This window comes from Lycorma delicatula, chromosome 12 (assembly GCF_047948215.1).
Source record: "Lycorma delicatula isolate Av1 chromosome 12, ASM4794821v1, whole genome shotgun sequence".
Taxonomy (NCBI): Eukaryota; Metazoa; Arthropoda; class Insecta; order Hemiptera; family Fulgoridae; genus Lycorma; species Lycorma delicatula.
Window position 1 is genome coordinate 30027898 of NC_134466.1, and position 21400 is coordinate 30049297.

Below are 21400 nucleotides of genomic sequence, written 5' to 3' on the forward strand. Positions count from 1 at the left end.
ACGACGAGGAGCTGACCGTACTTATTTCTAACTTATTAATTTTTTTCTTTATTTTGTTTTTAACTTTGTTGTCTTTGTTGTCGGACACACTCCGGAAGCTCTGGAGCAAGCCAAATACGGTTGGACTCTCTAAGTAAAGACCAACCATTTGAAGCGTTTGACCTTGTGAGTAATTTATTACCATCAAAAATGCAACTTTAAACTGAATTTTTGATAACAATAAAGCTGTCATCTGAAACTGGAGGCGCTTGAAAGTGAAGCGCAAGTCTAAAGAAATATACGCCCTACACTGTTGCTCCTTTAAAGCTACTTTCCTCGATAACCGAAAAAGATATTTAAAATGACAAAGGAACCTTTTTATTAGACACTTTAATTTCAAATATTGTTTCAACAGATTCGATTTGACCGACGGTTTTGCCATAGTAGAGTTGAATATCGGCTGAATATCTCACAGAATATGATACTTTCAATTCTGTTCACCCCAAAGTGATACTTTCGATTGGCTCGACATTCTGATATTTATAGCAACAAAGAAGGCATTGGAAAAAAAACCCCTTCACTTCTCAAATTTCTTAGTAAGCATAGCACGGGATGTTTGTTATTCTTAAAAACTTATACGCCACTTTTACACACAGGCGTAAAAATAATTAAAAATAAATAAATAAAAATCATTGTTCATAAATAATTATATAAATAAAAAGAAATGCTGCTATAAATAAACGGAAGTATGTATGTATGATTTATCCAATTATTTATATGTTTTACCACGAAAAAAAGTTGAAGACGTGTACATTTCTTCTTATTTTTCCCAAATTATCAAGACTCCCGTTTAGAAGTCAGCGAATTTCCGCCAGAAAACTCAAACACGAGTGATAATAAGAAAACGAGAAATGGGAGTTATTTACAGAAGTGGTTAAGCTTATTACGAAAAGTGCCAACTTACCGTTCCCTAAAAAAAAACATGAACATAATAACCGATAACACTGCTTTGTTTGCACTTTTCTTTATATAAAGTTATTTTCGCTATTAAATATATCTTATCGCACAAAATGATCCGCCATTTTTATTCTTCTTCAACAGCAAGCAAGCGTACGTTGGCTTTAAAAAAATCTGATATGGACACCACATGACGTCCTTGAACACCTATTAAATTACATACACACATTTTTTGTTGCTCTTCCTTTAAACTTATTTCATTTGAAAGTGAGATACGATCCTCCAATTATGTAATAAAGTGGTCGGTTACACAATTGCTGAAATATTATTTTTTATTAATATCAAATATTTATATAATTATTAATTCGACAATCTTATATGAAATAATAAGACACGAGTAAAAGTCCCTTTATTACTCATATTACTAGATCAGTATTATTCGTATCTTCGTGAGTTGCTGATTAACAAACGTTACTATTCCGTTTAGTGAACTCCTGAAAACAAATGTTAATTTCGACCTTACCGTGTAAAATATTCAGTTTATTTGATTATTTGATGAATCAAAAATGAAAAAGAAACAATCATGCAGGAAAAATAAAGATAACATAAAGAAATATATCTCAAAAAAAATGACAAGAAGATTAATATGAAGAGAAAGAAAATGTTAAAACCAAAGAAAGAATAAAAAGGAAGAAAATGTTCCAAACAAAAAAGTAAACGGGAAGAAAATGTTGCAAACAAAGAAAGAATAAAAATATTAAGAGAAGATGATAAACATAAAGAGGAACAAAATGTTAAGACCAAGGAAAGAATAAAAAGGTTGAGGGGATGATGAATATAAAGAGAAAATTTAAAAACTAGAGAACGTGTATACAAATTAAAATCAGAAGTAATATATCAAACCAAAGAGCGATTAAATGATTGACAACAAAAAACAAATAAACGAAATGATGATCAACTCCGACTAAGGGAGAATGTTGTCCGACAATATCAGAGGAGTAATGAACTAAAAGATAAGAATTTTTTGCAATCATCAGAGTTCGGGCATATATGCCTCAGTGGCAATAAGACACGAGTAAAAGTCCCTTTACTACTCGTATTACTAGATCAGTATTATTCGTATCTTCGTGAGTTGCTGATTAACAAACGTTACTATTCCGTTTAGTGAACTCCTGAAAACAAATGTTAATTTCGACCTTACCGTGTAAAATATTCAGTTTATTTGATTATTTGATGAATCAAAAATGAAAAAGAAACAATCATGCAGGAAAAATAAAGATAACATAAAGAAATATATCTAAAAAAAAATGACAAGAAGATTAATATGAAGAGAAAGAAAATGTTAAAACCAAAGGAAGAAAATGTTCCAAAAAAAAAGTAAACGGGAAGAAAATGTTGCAAACAAAGAAAGAATAAAAATATTAAGAGAAGATGATAAACATAAAGAGGAACAAAATGTTAAGACCAAGGAAAGAATAAAAAGGTTGAGGGGATGATGAATATAAAGAGAAAATTTAAAAACTAGAGAACGTGTATACAAATTAAAATCAGAAGTAATATATCAAACCAAAGAGCGATTAAATGATTGACAACAAAAAACAAATAAACGAAATGATGATCAACTCCGACTAAGGGAGAATGTTGTCCGACAATATCAGAGGAGTAATGAACTAAAAGATAAGAATTTTTTGCAATCATCAGAGTTCGGGCATATATGCCTGTGTATATGTTCTTGTGAGGGACTATTTTTCAGCCACTGTGTAGTTAACTTTAATGTAGATAAAAATAAACAGAAATTCCAGAATAACTGAATAAAATTAATTAGAAATTAAACTAGAAAATTAAAAAATAATACGATTCTAAATTATAATTTTCAATTAATATTAAATAATCAAATCTATTATATATACACATACTCGTATGTAATAATGACTATTAAATTTCATATATCTTTAAAAGTACATAAAATTTTATTTCACTAATAACTTCTGATTTTTTTCATATTGTACATTTTTAGTTACTTTTATACGGATTTGAATACAAGATCGTAGATACCGGTGTTCTTGGGTGGATGGGTTTCAATTAACCACAGATCTCAGGAATGGTCGACCTGAGAATGTACAAGACTACACTTCATTTACACTCATAATCATCACCCTCATTCATCCTCTGAAGTAATCCTGACGGTGATTCCGGAGGCTAAACAGAAAAAAAAGAACAATAAGCAACCTCCCATTGGCCCAATAAAATGAAGATGATATATATAACATGTAAATGAGGTGTAGTCTTGTATAGACCCAGGTAGACCATTTCTGAAAACGTGGTTAGTTGAACTTTCTAGGATTCAAATCCGAATAAAAAAGTAAATAACTTTTACTAGGATTTGAACTTCAGAACCTTAGACTTCGAAAATCAACTGTTAAACAAGTGAGTTTACCACTATACCAGCCCGGTGAGCTATTACTAAATAATAAAAATTAATAAATAATACACATATATGAAATAACTGTTTTTACCGGGAAAATCGGCAACCACAATTTAAAAGTAAAATGGTCCATTTGTTTTTTTTTAATTTTCCGTTTAGATAGCGCTGTAGCTCTAGAAGGGAAAGTATTGTAATCGGTCCAATTTGGACATAAGCGGTTTTCACCGGATCTTGACGTTTTGACGCCTAAGGAACTCAAAAAAATGGATGGAAATTTTCCGGCTCTAAATGTTCGGTGTCGCAGTCTAAATTACCTTATATCTCTAGAAATACTGAACCGATTTTTACCAAACTGGATCAGATTACTTCTATATATGTGGCATTGATGTCATTAAAATTTCAACTTAGGTAAAGGGATTGCGGCTGTAGAGCAAGGTCACCCTCAGTATTTTAAGATATCGCCCAATTAAGGTCATATTTTTCTTAGGCACATTTATTAAAAATTAAGATATAATAATATTTACAAAATTGCAACCCCACTCCAAAAAATGCTGTTGAGTTCTGCTATGTTGTGATATCACAGGTGAGCGATAGAATTAAATAAATGAATATTAATTGAAAAGTAAAAAAGTAACTCGGTCTAGCCGTATCTCGAATCGATCGGCCGGTTGACTGGGTAACTAGTGCCACGCGGCTACGCCGGTCTGCCGATCGTACAAGCGAAATTTGTTCTACGTTAGTTTAGTTAGCGCCGACCGTCGCCGCTACTACCCCCACACCCGCGCGAATTAAATACGCCATGCGCGTCCGCTTTATTTAGAATCATTGAATTAAATAAAGGAAAAAATATTACCTTTAAATAAAATTATATTTCCTGTCACGCGGCTAAAAGCAGCGTGAAACTGTTTAGAAAAATCAAGCAAGATACTTAATCGTTAAGGCGTCTATTTAGACTAAGAGTAATATTATTTTACTATTTAGTAGTTTGTAATTTAAACATCCCCCTGGCGAGTGAATCTTTGTAATTTTAAAATTATCAACTTTTGATTCGGGGCAAGCAATTATTTTTTTTGGGATACTTTCATGCTGTAAGTGTTTTTTGGAGAATTGTATTATTCACCATTTATTTGATTTCATGTTTTTCTCATAATGAAATTCACTAACAATTTTACAATGACATTGTTTTTTTGGTGGTTACAGTAAATAAGATTAGAATAAATTAATTCAACCCACATCCTTGGTCTAGTGGTGAACGCGTCTTCCTAAATCAGCTGATTTTGGAAGTCTTGGAGTTTCAGCGATCAAGTCGTAGTAAAGTCAGTTATTTTTACAAGGATTTGAATACTAGATCGTGGAGTAACCACGTAGCTCAGAAATTGCTGACTTGAGACTATACAAGACTACACTTCATTTACACTCATACCTATCATCCTGTGAAGTATTATCTGAAATGTAATTACCGGAGGCTAAACAGGAAAAAGAAAAGAATAAATTAATTCAAACCTTTAATTAATTAAATAATGTTAGTTTTTTTATCGTTTAAATTAGCAAGTAAGTTAGTTTTTATATAATGAATAATTAAAGTTGATATATGAATAATATATTGACCACAAATTTCTAACGTTAGGATTTTAATATACGAAATTTCTTAAATAAGTAACCTGAGGGTTAGAAAAAAAAATCATAATTGATTAAAGGCTAGAAAATAATTATTTTATTTTATTTTTTTATCATCTTTATGTTACAGCCAATTATATTAAGCCATGCTCAAAAAATGATCCAAAATTGAACGAGTGCGCTTTAAAAAATGGCAGAGAAGCAATACCAAAGATAATTAAAGGTAAGTACTCGTACATATTACTACGTAATATTATCGCATTTATTTCGATTTAATTAGATAATATCGGTAAATCATTCATTAACATCTTGCGATAACTTAGAAGAGTTATATATTTTGAATCGACTAAAGGAAAAATGTTTTGTACCATATTAAAATTTGATTGTTTTTTTATTCTATTCATTTTTAAAAATAAAACTGTTGTAATTATATTTTGTAATGGATAAAAAATACTGCCAATTTTCTCAGTAATGTGATTTCAATGTTCCATAACTTCATTAATAAATAATACAAAAAAACAGAAAGTGTATATAGCACGACCCTGCTATAACTCGGCTATCCGGATACATGTTATACCCGCGTTATTTCTAAGATAATAGGATAGACGAAAAAAAATTAAACATTGATTTAATATTGTAACACAATTAAAATATTACAGAATTTTACAGCTAAAAAGCGGACAATAAAGTTGATATATTTTCCTGGTATTGATTATTTATTTTTGTATAGTGAAAAAAATGATACGTGGAAAAAGTTTTAAAAAATTCTTTTTTTACTTTTTTTCTGTTCCCATTTCCAAAATTAACTCCTAAGAAATTTTTTTTCTAGATTTGTTGATTTTACTACGTTAAGTGGAAAAAACTAAAAAAAAAAAAAAAAATGCATTGAAAAATGTACAATCAATAAAAAGTTAATAGAGATTTCTTATTTTTGTGAATTATGATGAAATTTGATAATTATTGAATTATTTTGAATTTTGATGAAATTTGTAACATTATTATTAAAAGTTTAAATAAACCAAAATTTTTTAAATATTCCAATAATCTATATTTTTAAATTCTGATTTACTCCCCTAAATATATATATATATTTTTTTGCTTTTTGGATTAATACTACTCTTAGAATAAACAAAAAGTCGTTTAAAAAATATGGAATAAATAATAAGATAATTATTATTTTTCAATTTTCAGGAAAGGAAAAGAATTTGTGAGCACTTTTTTTAATGATAAGATATACATGTACAGAGATTAATACATAGTGGCATTATGTTTTTGGTTTGCTTGGCATTTCTCCCGCCACTACCCCATTCGGTCGCCTTAAACCATAAGAACGAACGTATGTCTGTGCCACAAACGGCTACTGAGCCTCGAAACAGTTTAGCGACCAGTGTTCTAAATAACTCCTAGAGCTTACCTAACAGCGTGAGCGGACTAAGCGCGATGTCATACACCACCGGCTTACGTGTCCCAACCGCTCACTTGTCATATATTTACTAAAATGGGTAGGTGCAACCCGTCAACTACTAAAAATATATATGACATCCATAAATTAAAATTTATTTTGTCAAGACAGCAATTCGCTGCCACGCCTAGGTCTCTGAATGCTAGCAAGTACCTGTCCACCATATTCAAGCGCTTGGAACTCTAATTGGTTGGTTATCAGCCATGTATCTCAAGGTTAGCTTCCCACAGCAGTGCGTTAGGAGTCTTTCCCATAAGTAAACTACTGATGTTGGTTGAACATAGCAGCAACCGCATCAAGGAACTACTACACGGTCCGACAATGCGGCTTTCGCCATATTGACTCGCCGCTTGTGAGTGGACAATTTTTCCCTTGACTTTTAAGTTCCAGGGTGGCCCGGTCTCTGGTTCCCACAAGAGCACGGCAGTCAAACATCAGGTGTTCATTTGACTGGACCTCCCCGCAGACGCACAGCTCATCAGCTGCCAGGCGGAACTGAAACAGATATTGGTTCAAATTAACATGGTTGGTGAGCACCTGGGCACCCGTTGCCCTTAAAAACGAAATCGAGGCATACCATCCCCCCATATCCCGTATAAACTTGTACAGGGATCTTCCCTTAGTCGTGGTGTCCCATTCCAATTGTCATGCTTCCATCGCGAGGCTCTGTAGCCTCTTTTGCAGGCGGGAGATTGGCAACTGAACGAAATTTAGATCCGGTGCATTGTGATCGCCGTTCCGTTCCGGTACTGGCCCGGCTCGAAACCGCATCCCAAATACCTCGGCCTCACGGTCTCTTCGCATTCTCCACATGGCTGCCCGAACTTTCACCACTAAATCGATTGGGAGAGCCTTTCCCAATACGGTGGTAGCCTCCTAGGAGGTTATTTTAAAAATTCCAGTGCATACAATTAAGGCTCTGCGCTGGGCACTCCTTAAATTTTGAATTTATATCCAACCTATGCACTCACGTGGCATTATGTTTGCAAAATTGGATATGACATTTTTGCTTTATAAATAATTTCCATCTAATTTTTCTACCTCGTAAAAATACGTGAGTAGCATGTCCGTGAAAATAATTATTAAAATGATATATGTATACATATAAAGTATGACGTGTTTGTTGTGGTCAGAAAAGAAACATGAGTATATATAAATTATTTTCATTAGTATATATATATATATATATATATATTATACTCATCAAATTAAACAAGATGCAACAATCATTTATTATAAGTACAAAAATGAAAAAAATAAATTATACTGTAATAAAATATGATTGGAATATAAAATATACATAAGTATTTATAACCGACAAGAAATAAAAATAAATGATTAACCAGTCGTCCTTGAAAAGAATACGTTTAAGCTCAAACAAATAAACAAAATTAATACCCAACTAAAAAATCTATTTAAAGTAAATTACACTTTTCAAAAGTATAAAATCTGAAGTATTATAATTTTATTAACATACTTATGGTAAATATTTAAACCATAATACACATTCATGTGGGTTGGAACGGTCTGGGATCAGTATGTAGGTCCATCTGCCTTTTGTCGGTTGATCCCATAAACGTCTATAATCTACCAAATTCTTGGTATACAAACGTATCATTTACCGAATTATGTTTGTTTTCAATTTGGCCATTGTCAACAGGACTAGAAACTTTTATTTTCTCTATTCTGTTGTTTTTTTTTTTGTTTTTCCAATATTCCTTAATGATTTCACTGCCCCATTTCTTCCTTTTTTTGACCATTGCATCATAATTCCTGGGTTTTTTAATTTCCTTATTAAAGGAAAGAAAATGATTACAATTTATATAATGGATAATTGGGAATGAGGAAAGTTGTAAATATATTTAGATTAAAAAAAGATTAGCATATATAATAGAAAGAAATGGAGATTATCATAAAAATGGCTGATAAAAAAAAATTTAATTAAGAATAACCTGTATATTTTTTCAATATCTAATAATACAGTCCAAGATGTGGAATGAATAACAAAGCAAAATCGGTATAAAAATTAAGCGTTTTAAGTGAATTTAAATAGCGAGTTAATTATAAAAAATTTAGAAGAATATTGTTGCGTTTCGCCACGTTCTAATCTTTATTATGACCGAGATGCGAGTAAAGCATCTGAGATATCAGATGCACCAGACCTTTATTTTTTCTAATAGCAAATATGTTCACTGTACAATCAACTCTGTGGTGAATGCAAGAATATGTTACTTATACCTTTTTAGGTTAATTTTTCCTTCATTACTCATTTTGCCTTTAGGTGGGCTTGGCATACAACCTTATACTCAGTACTGGCCTTGTAAACTTGAAAAGAACTTGCAACTGTAATCTTACTTTCTCAGTAAGTGTGTACATAGGATGATTGCTTTTCTTCAGTGAATACATTATTTTCAGGACTGACTAGAAATTCATGTCATGATGTCTATAATCATTCTGATTATATATAATAACTATTTACTTCTTTTTAAATAAACTTTGAACCATTAATCAATAAAACTACTTACTGCTAGTTATCAAGAATAATATAAGCAATACTCCTTATGTTTCCATAAAGAGAAATTCTTTAACTTATCAAAATGCTCTGAAACATACTGTATCAACTTTTTGCCACTTCAGGAAGCAGCAATAAAAATAATATTAAATAAAAAATTAGTATTAAATTGAAACCAGACAAAGGACAAAATACACGTGGGGAAATTTCTGAATTAACTCAAACATGTCCACCATACAATTCAAAACTTCTCTAAACTTTTAAGTTAAAATATATTTCCAACAAGCAAATATTTGTCAAGGGAATCTCCACATGAATTAAAAAAAAAAAATCTAAATTCAATTTTCTTAAATATTTTATTTTAGCAAAAAAAATGCAACTTAATAAATCACGACAAAACAGTTTTTCCAAACTAAGATAGGGTATTTTTTATAGACAAAATTTTGAATATTATATAAAAAGAATATATATATATAAGTTTTAAGGTTTTAATTATTGTCTCTGAAATCTTTTCTTATAAATTCATCATCGATGAATTAACCTCATGAAACAGTTTGAGTAGAGACATTGTTTAGAATTGAATTCAAGTTAAAAAAAGTTTCATTGAAAGGTTTCAGTTAATTAATGAGCTTTGAATAATTTTACTAATTTAATGTATTAAATTTTGAATTTAAATTTATTCTATAAATTTTATTAAAATTGCATAGTATTTAATGCATTTTATCTGAAAAAAATACATATAGGTCGAAATAATGGGTTAATTTTGCATCAAACAATAAAAAGAATTTATATATATACGCTATATATATTAGGTAATAACAAATACAAACTTTTTCAGAGTAATCAAATAAAATAAGTAAAAATAAATAAGCAGTGCACATTTAAAACCTGTTTGGATGACCTTAGTCAGATTTAATCATTAATCCAATAGGTGGAGTAAAAAATTACAAAGTTCATGAAAAAGTTTTTTTTGACCTTTATTATTCAAGGCAGAGGACGATGTAGCTGAGTCAATTATTAACATTATAATTAAACTTTCCAATATAGCTTAGATAAACTTTTTCATATGAAGGCATTAAAACATCCATAACTTATGAATTTATATGTAATTTTAGAAAAAGCTCCCTTATTAAATAATTGATTTATAAAATAACAAGTTAAATTATCATTTATTTAGAATATTCTTTATAAGTTCTGGAAGGGAAGTATCTGTAAAAATTACAAAACGCTCCATAAATAGATATGTTTGCTGATCTCATTGGCAGAGTGGTAGCATCTCAGTCTTTCATCCTTAAGTACTGGGTTCAAATCCTGGTCAGATGTGGCATTTTTTCTATGCTAGAAAATTCCATTTTCAGGTTCCCATGTACAAGCTTCTGTAGTGAACTAATTCATCAATTAAAACAAAAAAAAAGTTATTTTAAAACTTATTTAATTTTTTTCTTCAAAATTTTTATACTAAAATACCTCCCCAACAAATTACTTCCCAAAATGGATGAACTTTGATATATTAAAAAAAATTGTGCATACTATTTGCTCTAATTTAATTTTTTTCTCGCTCTTTGTGTGCCTTCTAAATCCTCTGCCATTCTTTTACCTCTACTGAGTTTTACCTTTATCATTCTAAATGGTCACAATTTAAATGAGAGAAATCCGACATAAATTTTCATTTCAATGATTATTTCTGTTTTCTTTCCTGTGAGAGAAGTAACATTAGAAGTTCATAATTATAATGTTTTTCTGTTCCAAATGTTTCCTAAAATTTTACCAGTTTCCTTTTTTTTTGTTAATATTAAATCCTTTTTGTTAAAGGGAATCCAGGTGGATGAGCTGCTTTTTCATAAATCCCTGATGTATTATACAAATGATAAGATACTTAACGTACAATTTATTGCTAAAATGTCCCACATTACTAACTAGGATGCTTGAATTTAGACTTAATTAGTCTAAACCACATAGTTCTGATTCTTAGTTTTTATTTATTATTTGTAGTTATTTTGTTCTATAATTACATTATTAATTTATTGTCAATACCTGTATTTATATTTAGAATTAAATATTTTTTGGAAGTGGATTAATATTAATCACTTTTATTTATTATTATTAATTGTATACTTTAGTAATATTGTTCCGATTTACCTTGGTTGAAGCTTTTATTAAATTTGAAAAAATATTCATCAAAATAAGGCAAAAAAATATAACATACAAATAAATAGTTATTTTATTTTGATCAGTACATAATAATACTTTAAATAGAACATAATAGTAATGGATAAATACTGCACATAAATAAAAAAACTGCCCTAGCATTTTTCTGGATATATAAAAAAAAATAAGGTAAAACCTTCATCAGAACAGCATCAAAACTGTAAAATTTATTATAATATAATAAAAAAAAATTAAATACACTTTTATTTATCTAATGAAAAGATTACATAAAAAAATACCCAAATTAATAAAGTATATTGTTTGGAAAAATTTTCCAATACGTATATATTTAAAGATGCACTAAAAAAATGTAACTTTCGTATTAAATCAAGAATAAATTTTTATAATAAACTCTTTGAATAAATTCAAATAACATTTTATACTGATAATGACAATCTATAAATATGTTTCCTATTCACAACAGTGAATGTACTTTACGTGAACATTTGTTTACTAGATCTCTCAGCTACAAAGGATTGAATTGTACGAAAATAGTTGTTGACTTATAAAGGTCATTATTTGTTATTTTTTAGGGACAAACTATTTTTTTTTTAGTAAAGGTGCAAATTTGCTGATATAAATACAAGGAATATACGTAAATCATATTTATGGACACAAACACTGGATAAATAAGCAGACAGAAACTCATGTTTTCTTCTGCTTCAGATTTTACTCATCATATTTTTGTATGGAAACTAATTCTCAGTCAAAATTCCAATAAATCTAAAATGATTAAGAAGGAAAAGTAACAAAGGTTCCTTGTAAAAAAGGCGTAAAAAAATTAATTTTGCAGGGGGGTTAAAATTCAGATGAAACAAAATAGAATTAACAGTTTGCTTAAGATTCTTTTCCTGGTAACACTTTAATATGTTTACATTCACCAAGATTTACAGCCAGAAATTAATTAAATAATATATATTTTCTATTTATATAAATATTTTCTTTTCAGGTGATGCAAAATACCGTATTCCAAGTTTAGAACCGCTTGAAGTTGATGAAATTATAGTAGGAGAAGGTTCACAAGGAAATATCGGTTTAAAATTGTCATGTAAAAAATGTAAATTTTATGGACTTGAAAAAGTTAAACTAGAAGATGTAAAGTGAGTAAATAAATAAAATATATTTTTTAAAACAATTTCAGACAAATCAAAAATTATAAAAGTACAAAATTATTAAATAAAATTATGACAGATTTCATGAAGTCATAATAAAATGAAAAAAAAAATGATTTATTATTCATTATATATAATTATAATTATTATATAATTTTTTTAAGGTAAAAAATACATACTATACAAGATTAAAAGGTAAGGGTTACAAACACAATTAGGTGTGCAGAATCATCAGGAAATACATATACTTTTAATGGCTGCTCGGTGAAAATACACATAAATTTTAGATTTACAAATAGCGGTACATATTCATTTGTCAACAAGTAAATCTTGAATATATCAACTCATATGGAATAAACATCAATTTAAAAGGTGTTAATGTATATTATTTGCACTGTTAAATTAACACGAATACAAAGTTTTAAAAAATTAATATCGTTTAAAAACTCATTGACAGAGTAATATGTTTTCTGTAAAATTTTTCTAATTTGATATTAAATAAACCGATAGGAAGATATTTTAAACGGGTTAACAATTTATATTAATGCAAAAATAATAAGGGCCTTCCTTATACAATGGAGTATTGTACTGTATAATATGAAAATGGTCAGTTGTCTGGTTTTAGCGCTTTGGAAATTATGGAATATATTTTTTTCAATAAAGGGAGTACAGCTATAAAAAAAAATACATAAATAGACTGGGAGAAAAAGAAATACACTTTACAACTAGAACAACAATAAAATATAACCAAAAAAGGAGTAAAAACAGATAATTTTTTCATTCCATGATCATTTCTGTGAAAGTAGATCTGATCCTACTACGTTCTTCATGCTCATGATGTCAGGACCTGTAAAGATAGTACATATTTGGTATATGATAGGAGGCTGCTATGGACCAATACAGGGGCTCCTGTGTGTTCCTGTCCTCTAATTGCATAATAAGTCTGATGACTAAAGTGCTTCACAGGTACAGCTGGACCTCTGAATCACTCCTCCCAACAATCAGTAGAAATGATGGGAGAAGATTAATATTACAAAATTATGTGACTTGAAAACACAAACAACAAACAGGATATAGATATAAAAATACTACTTTATAGAAAGTTTGAAATCTGGTCATCATCTTGAAAAGTGGTTCAGTTTTTAAAATAGTAAAATAATTTAGTATATAATTTTCATGTAAAATTTTATTAGAAAAATGATGGTGAAACACATTTTCTGATATCTACCTGTTTTTGAGATATTAGCCACCATTCAAATTTAAATAAGAAAAGAAATATAGGATAACATGTTGTAGAAATTTTTTTTATCATGCTTCAACTTCAAATTGCATTTAATAATGTACTTGTTATTGTTGTAAAACAAACAGTATTAACTCAATAATTTAGTAAAAGTGGACACAAATTGTACTTTAAAAATACTTTTCAATATTACTGTAAAATTACATATCGCTGTACATACATATATTTGTTGAAAAGTATAAAAATTTATAAACGATTAGTAGGTAAATGTTAATGTTGATCAAATTAAATCAATATTTAAGATTAAATAAAATAACAATAATAATGTGTAACTCTAAAATTTTCAGAATAGATCTGAATAAGAAGCATATTCAAATTGACGTCTCTTGTCCTAAAATTCAAATTGCAGGAAAATACAAGGCATCTGGAAAAGTCCTTATTTTACCGATTACTGGAGATGGTGATGCAGATATTAATCTTAGTAAGTAAATTAATTTATAGAAAAATCATTTTTAATTATTTATTAAATTAAAAAAAGTATATTTTATATTTAATCGTTAGTTTAAAGAAATGGACATGATGGTTTTTAAGGTAGTTTACTAATAATCACAAAGAAACCATTCATTAATGAATGTAGGGAACACAAAGAATGTCAATATTTAACAGGAGATGAATTTCAAGTGGCAAAACTTGTAATGAAGCATCTCACTTCTCCAATTTAAAAATAATTCAAGATCCAACCGTAAAACGTAGTTCTAATAATCATTGGGACTGCTACAGATACAATTTTATGTAGTTTTATTTTTTAAAAAACAACAATCAACAATTAAAGTTTAAAAAAAGCATGTTAGTGAGAGGTCTAATTTTCTACATTTAACTTACAGTCCAAACTCAATCTTACTTGTTTTTTCCTTGGCTCTTTCGTGAAGTAGACATGAAACATATTTCACTGAAATAAAATTTAAAAAATGTTTAATGTACAAAACTAGCTCAAACTTCAAGTCGACAAACCTTTTGCTCTTGTCATAAAAAACATATAAAAACAAATTAGCAGAGAATAATGTTGACAGTTTAAATAGATAAAGTGAATTAAAATAATAGTTATCTGTCTTTATTTATTAAATGACGCTTCTATATCACAAATTTTACCTTAGTTTGTAATCTTTAAGAAACCGATACTGTTATGTGATACGTGATGAACATAAATGCATTATTTTTTTTAAGATAAAGGTATTTAGTAGCGTTTTCTATAAAAAAAATAAAAAATAAAACAGTTGAATGAGTAACTTTACTTATGTTATCGTTTATCCTCCAAATAAGAGTTCATCAAATTTTTTGTAAGAAAATTAGTTATAATTTAATCTAGATTACAGAACATTATTTACAAACTTTAGTTAATCTCAGACATGCTTTTCCTACATTATGTGAAAGTAAGAATTTACAGAAACAGACTTAAAAGGTAAATGGCTAACAAATATTCTTCTATATATGCAAAAGTGAAAAATATAATTTACCCGATCTATAATTAAAAACTGTTATATAGCTTAGCTTTAAGTATAGACTAAGATCAAATAATAATCTGAAAAATTTGTAAAAGAAAAGACTTAAAAATGGGATAATCGCAGAAAGGTGTATTTTCACTTTTACATAAAGTACAGATTAAAAGAAAAATAAGAAAACTTCATTATTAAATAACTTACAACCGATTCATGTGGTAAAAATCTTAAATTAGATGTAAAATATTGTTTTACTCCTAATTCAAAAACAGATAATTATATCTAACACTAAATATAGTACATTAAAGAAAATAAATTAAAAAATTAAAGGATAAATAAGAAAAAATGTATAGGTACCTATTAAAATTAATTCATATGTGTGCATATTTCATTCATAAAATGCAAAAACGAAATTTATTAGTTGGAATTGTAAAAGGGTCCGTCTGATTGTAAGATAAAAGGCAATACTATAATAGAACATTATAATGTAGAAGTTAATCAAATGGAGTTAGCCACATCATCACCTAAATTAATTCTAAATGATTTATTAATCATGTATCTCATCGTAGCGATAAACTGCATCATTCTCTACATCATAATTGATAGAACAGTTTAGAATTAACTCTTTTAAATCTTTTTCAATTACCTTTCTACAGCTCTCATTCTGTTTCATTTTATCGAATGAGTCTAGGACCAGCTGGTTAAAAACATCATAAACTTCCTTGTTCCCATTTGTTTTTTACTTTTATCAATCTTTAAATGGGAGGCCTTCTATATCTACAGTCTCAAACTCTACTTTCAATAGACACTTGCCCTTTTTGGATAGTGTCTAAACAAGTAATTGCCTCTCATCCATTTTTCATTTCGATAGACTGTGTATATTTTTATGGGTCTCACTAGGGAGTTGTTTCTTCATTGAAAACATCTTCAATCGTCCATTTCTTAGAAACAGATTTCATGAAGCTCCCTAGTGCTTCATGTTCATTGACCTCAGACTGATCAAACTGAATTCAATTAAGACTGCTCAATTGATTTCCCAAATGACAATATTTTTGTACAGATTGGTACAGGTAAACAGGAAATTTTGAAAGTAATAGCCGCAGCCCTGAGGAACTGGTAGAAGGATGGGAGTGGCATCTTTCCATGCAAAACTACCTGCCATGTAGTAATCATGAACCAGTGGGTCAGCACACAACATGCAAGTGCTATGAAAACATTTTATAAAAATGGTGACAGTGTGACTACTGCTGAACAGGAATTCTGATGCCGTTACAATTTAGGACGTCATAATCACGTTCCATCTTGCCACGCCATCAAGAAATGGGTTGAGAATTTCGAAGAGACAAGGTCAGCTCTAAAAAAACCCACCAGGAGGTCAATGAACTCAACAAACCCCAGACAACATTGAAGCAAGCCCACGACGACACAACGCAGCAGCATTGAACCTAAATCGAACATCCATCTGCCAAATACTTCACAGTGATTTGAAGTTTATCATATGGACACTGTTTTTAGAAATTGAAATTTTTTGTTTTGGGAAACTTAATGGTATGTAATTTACTTTTCATTTTCTACAATAAAACTTGTAAATTCTTTTTTTTTACTTTTGTGAGTTACTTCAACTTACAAATTAAATTAAGGATGCATTGTTTCTAGCATCAAGATACCAGCATCCAACCACAGAACTAATAACAGGGAAAAAGTAATTAAGGACAAGGAAATGAGTTGGGTGACGAGAAAGCATAACCTAGAAATAAGGGTAATTTATTATCTTGCCCAGACCTTAATAAACTTACAGATGTTATAAGATTTAATTTTTTATTTGATGACCCCTTTAATTTGCATGATATTCCATAAGTCTGTAATATATAGTATTAATATATAGTCTATAATATATAGTATAGTATTATTATTTATTTGGGGCCTGTAGATAGCTGTCTCTCTTGCTTGTGTAAATTTAACTTGTTACATCTCTGGATTTGCAGGCCTTTACTTTTCAGGCCAAAAAGTACTTATAATTAGAAACCAACAAAATAACAGTTAAGAGAAATTATTGAGAAACCATTAGCATAAGAAATAACTGGTCCAACTAAACCGCAAACTGTTTAGCTCACTCATAAGAAGGCATATTAATCCTATTCACTGCTCTAACATACATCCAATTCATAATTTAGTAATATATATTCATGAATGTTTTCTAATTAAGTAAAAAAAAAAAATTATTAATAATTAAAAATTTATTTTACAGAAGATGTAAAACTGAGATACATTAGTGATTTCGAACTTGTCAAGAAAGGTGGCAAGGATCATATTAAATTAGTAAAGCCAAAATTAGAAGTCGAAACTGAGGGTATGACGTTTAAACTGACCAATCTTTTTAATGGAGATAAGGTTTTGGGTAAGTAAAACCTTAAAATATATTTCTGAATAACATTTACTATAAGAAAGTGTCTGAATCTGTAAACTTGTAATTAAACAAAACTGCTACTTATGAAGTGGTAACATTATAAATGTTTAAATGAAATCTTGGAGCTGTAAACACAAGCTTTATGTGTCAACACAACTTACTGTGTCACGTTTAAAAATATTTTAGTCAATTATCAAGAAACATCCAGCTTATAAGGAAATCATGAATGAAGTTATTTCCTTTTAATTTCTTCACCAAGTCAAATAGATAACTATACATCAGCATGCTAAACTCACTGAAATGTAGGTGATATTCTAATGTAAACTAACAATTTCATTTATTTTACTGTTAGACTGGCTGTTTAATGAACATTATTGCTCTCAGACAAACCAACTTTGATTGATGATTCTGTGCTTCACATGCTGCTTCTGTCATAAAAAATTCTGCTAGAGAAGAATAAGTAGAAATAAAAAATTTATGTGCCATAGAACTATGCTGCTAATATTTAGATAATATCTTTGCCAATTAGTTTAAGGATTAATAAGTCACTTCATAATAAAAATCCAATAAAATTTATAAATAATTTCCCATCTTTCCTACTAATCTATCAAATTTATCTTTAAAAAAAGGAATAGCAACAAAATTTTATTTTTTTTTATTGATTTTTAACCTAACTTAAATAGTGTCAAAAATACAAGAAATACATAGTAAAAATTTCTCTATTAGTTGCTTCCCGTAAATTATCTTTCTTCCATTGTTCTTACAAAATTTGGGTGATTTCCTGATATTAACTACTTTTTTCAAAATACAGCAACTTCAACAAAGAATGGTTAATTTAAAAAAAAACTGAAAGTATCAAAATATCATTTGTTTATCTTTACAAACTAAATAAGAAAATTTGTACATACAGTAATAAAATTAACTACTAATATGATAAGAACAAAGTGATATTTAAAATAAAATTCTTTTATTCCTTTGGAGAGGAACAAATTACAACAATCTGAAAATAAATAGATCACATACAAGCTGCTATAGTGAAGTTATATTTATAAGACAAGGCTCTGCCAAATCATTCTTTTTCAAAAGTTACTAAACTGTATTAGCATAGAATATTTTATCACATTTTATTTACAAATATCATTCATTTGAGATGCATAGTGTTTTTCATCACTACACGTTTTTAAAACAAATATTCCTCTCTGAAGCACCTACTGCTTGAAAAATTACCAATAAGAGAAAAAATTCATTATTTCAGAAATATCAAATTTAGTTAGTAGCGATGAGAAAATATTTATGGTTAGGTAGAGTTAATCATTCACATATATATATATATATATATATATATATATATATATATAAAACTTCTGAAAACTGAAATAATTCAACATACTGACCACCTGCCAATTAAAATCAAAAAAACAAATTAACCACCCAACACAGTAATAAGAAACTAATAGCCACTCAACTTTTGCAGAATCCCGCATCATCAGTCAATCTATAATTCTACAGTTACATCAACAAATAACAAAAACAAAAGAAGTAAAAACTTATAAATCTAGGAAACATAAACTCTAACAACTATAAAATTTGTAACACACAACTTCAGTCATACTGGAATAATGTAAATTTAAAATGACACAAAACTGCATTCATAAACATTGTTGCCAACTGCTACAACCCACTATGTCTTTAATTAAAATATCATCTTCAAAAATGATCTGTTGTTTAATCATTTCATACTTTTGTATGAATTTATAAATATAATATTTTTCAAGTATATTCATTTTTCTTTATTTTTGTTACAAATTTCTAAATTATTTTTATAATCAATAATAATATGCTTACATTGCAACAAATGATCGGCCATATTAGAAACCTCTCTTTCTGTTTCTATAAGCATTGAAATGTTCCATAAATCTTTTTTTAAAACATCTTGTAGTTTTAACAGTATAAATTTTGTTATAATCATTACATTTAATTTATTTTTCTTTTTTAAAGGTGAACAAATGAACACTTTTTTGAATGAGAACTGGCGTGAAGTACTGAAAGAATTTGGTCCAGCTGTAATAAATGTGTTATCGGAAGTGTTTACAGTAATTGTAAACAATATTACTGATTTGGTATCTTATGAAGATATATTTTCAAGCTAAATATAATTTCAAAAACTAAATGCAGACCATAAATTGTACAATAATAATAATTATTATTATATATTTAGTGATACTTTATACTATGTTGTTATGTTGTCAAATGTAGGATTAGTTTGGTAAAATGTTATTATTATTAAAATAAATTTGTTTTTAAGTACTAATTTTACTTTTATTAACTGACTTCAATAAAAGAAAGAGGTTTTCACTTCACCCAAGTTTTTTTTTCTTATTTTTATGTACAAACCTTAGTCAAACCTCTTCACCAAACCGAGTTTTTGATGTTGATTCCAATATCCATGATATGTTGAATTGCTGAAAAATGAGTTCGAGATGGGTTTTGAGACCATTAACTCAAAATCACAAAGACACCAGAAATTACATTTGTATAGAGCTTAAACAATGTTTAGAGTGGAACAAAACATTGGTTTAGTGGAAGATAAATGCTTTTATAGATTGTACGTTAACTTACGACAAAACTTAGATTCATCATTTTCAGTTGGTATCCAAATGTCAGAATATGGAATGGAAATATTTGAGTTTACACACCAGGAAAAACTGGTAAAGTATTGCATGACTTTCACGGCTATGTAGGTCAACCCATACTATACCTTGCATAGTTTTATCATTGCAAAATTTTTCCAATTTTGCCAAAAAGTATTTGCAATTCAAAGATTAAGGGTCTCACTTCCATAATAAAATAACTTCATCTTTTTATAAAACAATCAAAAATGTACTTGAATTAGATTAGAAAACTATTTTGGTAACAAATTTTTGAATGTTTCTAATCAAGACATCATAATGTTAAATATAAAACTACAAATTTACATTTATAACAAAAAAATAAAATACATTAATATACATGTAACATTTTACTATTTTTTAAATTTTTACTTATTAAATGTGTGTTGAAATAAAATATATATATATATATATATATATATATATATATATAAAATAGAATCAACCTGATCCACCCAAAGAATTGTATAAAATAAAATGACACCTTATTTTTTCATACAATCTCTACAAAAGCGCTCTTGTGGCAACCCGCACCTTCAGTTGTAGATTTTTTCTTTTTTGTACAATATTTGGTGTTAAATTAGATATTAAACTCAAAATTAAAAATTAAAGTATAATAAATTAAAATATAAAACTAAAAATTACATATAAAAATATGACATCAAGCATTATAAAATAAAATAAAATATACTGTAGTAATTAAATTACTATAGTACTGGCTGGCCAAACACATTTAGTATATTATATTTTATTTTATTTTATAATACTTGACGTCATATTTTTATATGTAATTTTTAATTTTGAGTTTAATATGCAATTTAACACTAAATATTACACAAAAAAGAAAAAAAATCTACAACTGAAGATGTGGGTTGCCACAAAAGCACTTTTGTAGAGATTGTTATGAAAAAATAAGGTGAGTGTCATTTTATTTTATTCAATTCTGTACTTGGGTGGATGAAGTTGAATCTATTTTATATATACAATAATTATTAGTACAGAGATGATATGGATCTTGAAAAGATTGACTTTAGAAAAATAATATATATATATATATATATATAATCAAATGCAAAAGTATAAAAACCATTTACCATCAAGAGTACAGAATTCAATAATGCTTCTTACCTTATGCCTATTATTTTTTTCTAATAGCACTTTTGAGGTTTTCCTTCATCATCAGTTAAAATTTTCTTCCAAATCACACATTAAATTCAAACCATTAAAATTATAACACATAAGAATATGTAATCATAAATATTAAAAAAATTTTTTATTATGTGGATAGCCACACATTCAGTACTGTACTGAAGTTA

The 21400-nt window shown here is 28.3% G+C and overlaps 1 protein-coding gene across 1 annotated transcript in view; it reads left to right on the plus strand.

Moving 5' to 3' along the window:
* The window catches only part of LOC142332732 (protein takeout-like), a 34329-nt gene extending 14554 nt beyond the window's left edge, over nucleotides 1-19775 (plus strand). Inside the window, exons 2-6 of the mRNA XM_075379330.1 lie at nucleotides 5109-5201; nucleotides 12110-12260; nucleotides 13860-13993; nucleotides 17257-17406; nucleotides 19414-19775. Of these exons, the coding sequence (XP_075235445.1) occupies nucleotides 5109-5201; nucleotides 12110-12260; nucleotides 13860-13993; nucleotides 17257-17406; nucleotides 19414-19565 (680 nt within the window). The 3' untranslated portion in view covers nucleotides 19566-19775. The remainder of the gene's footprint in view (nucleotides 1-5108; nucleotides 5202-12109; nucleotides 12261-13859; nucleotides 13994-17256; nucleotides 17407-19413) is intronic.
* The last annotated feature ends 1625 nt before the right edge of the window (nucleotides 19776-21400 follow it).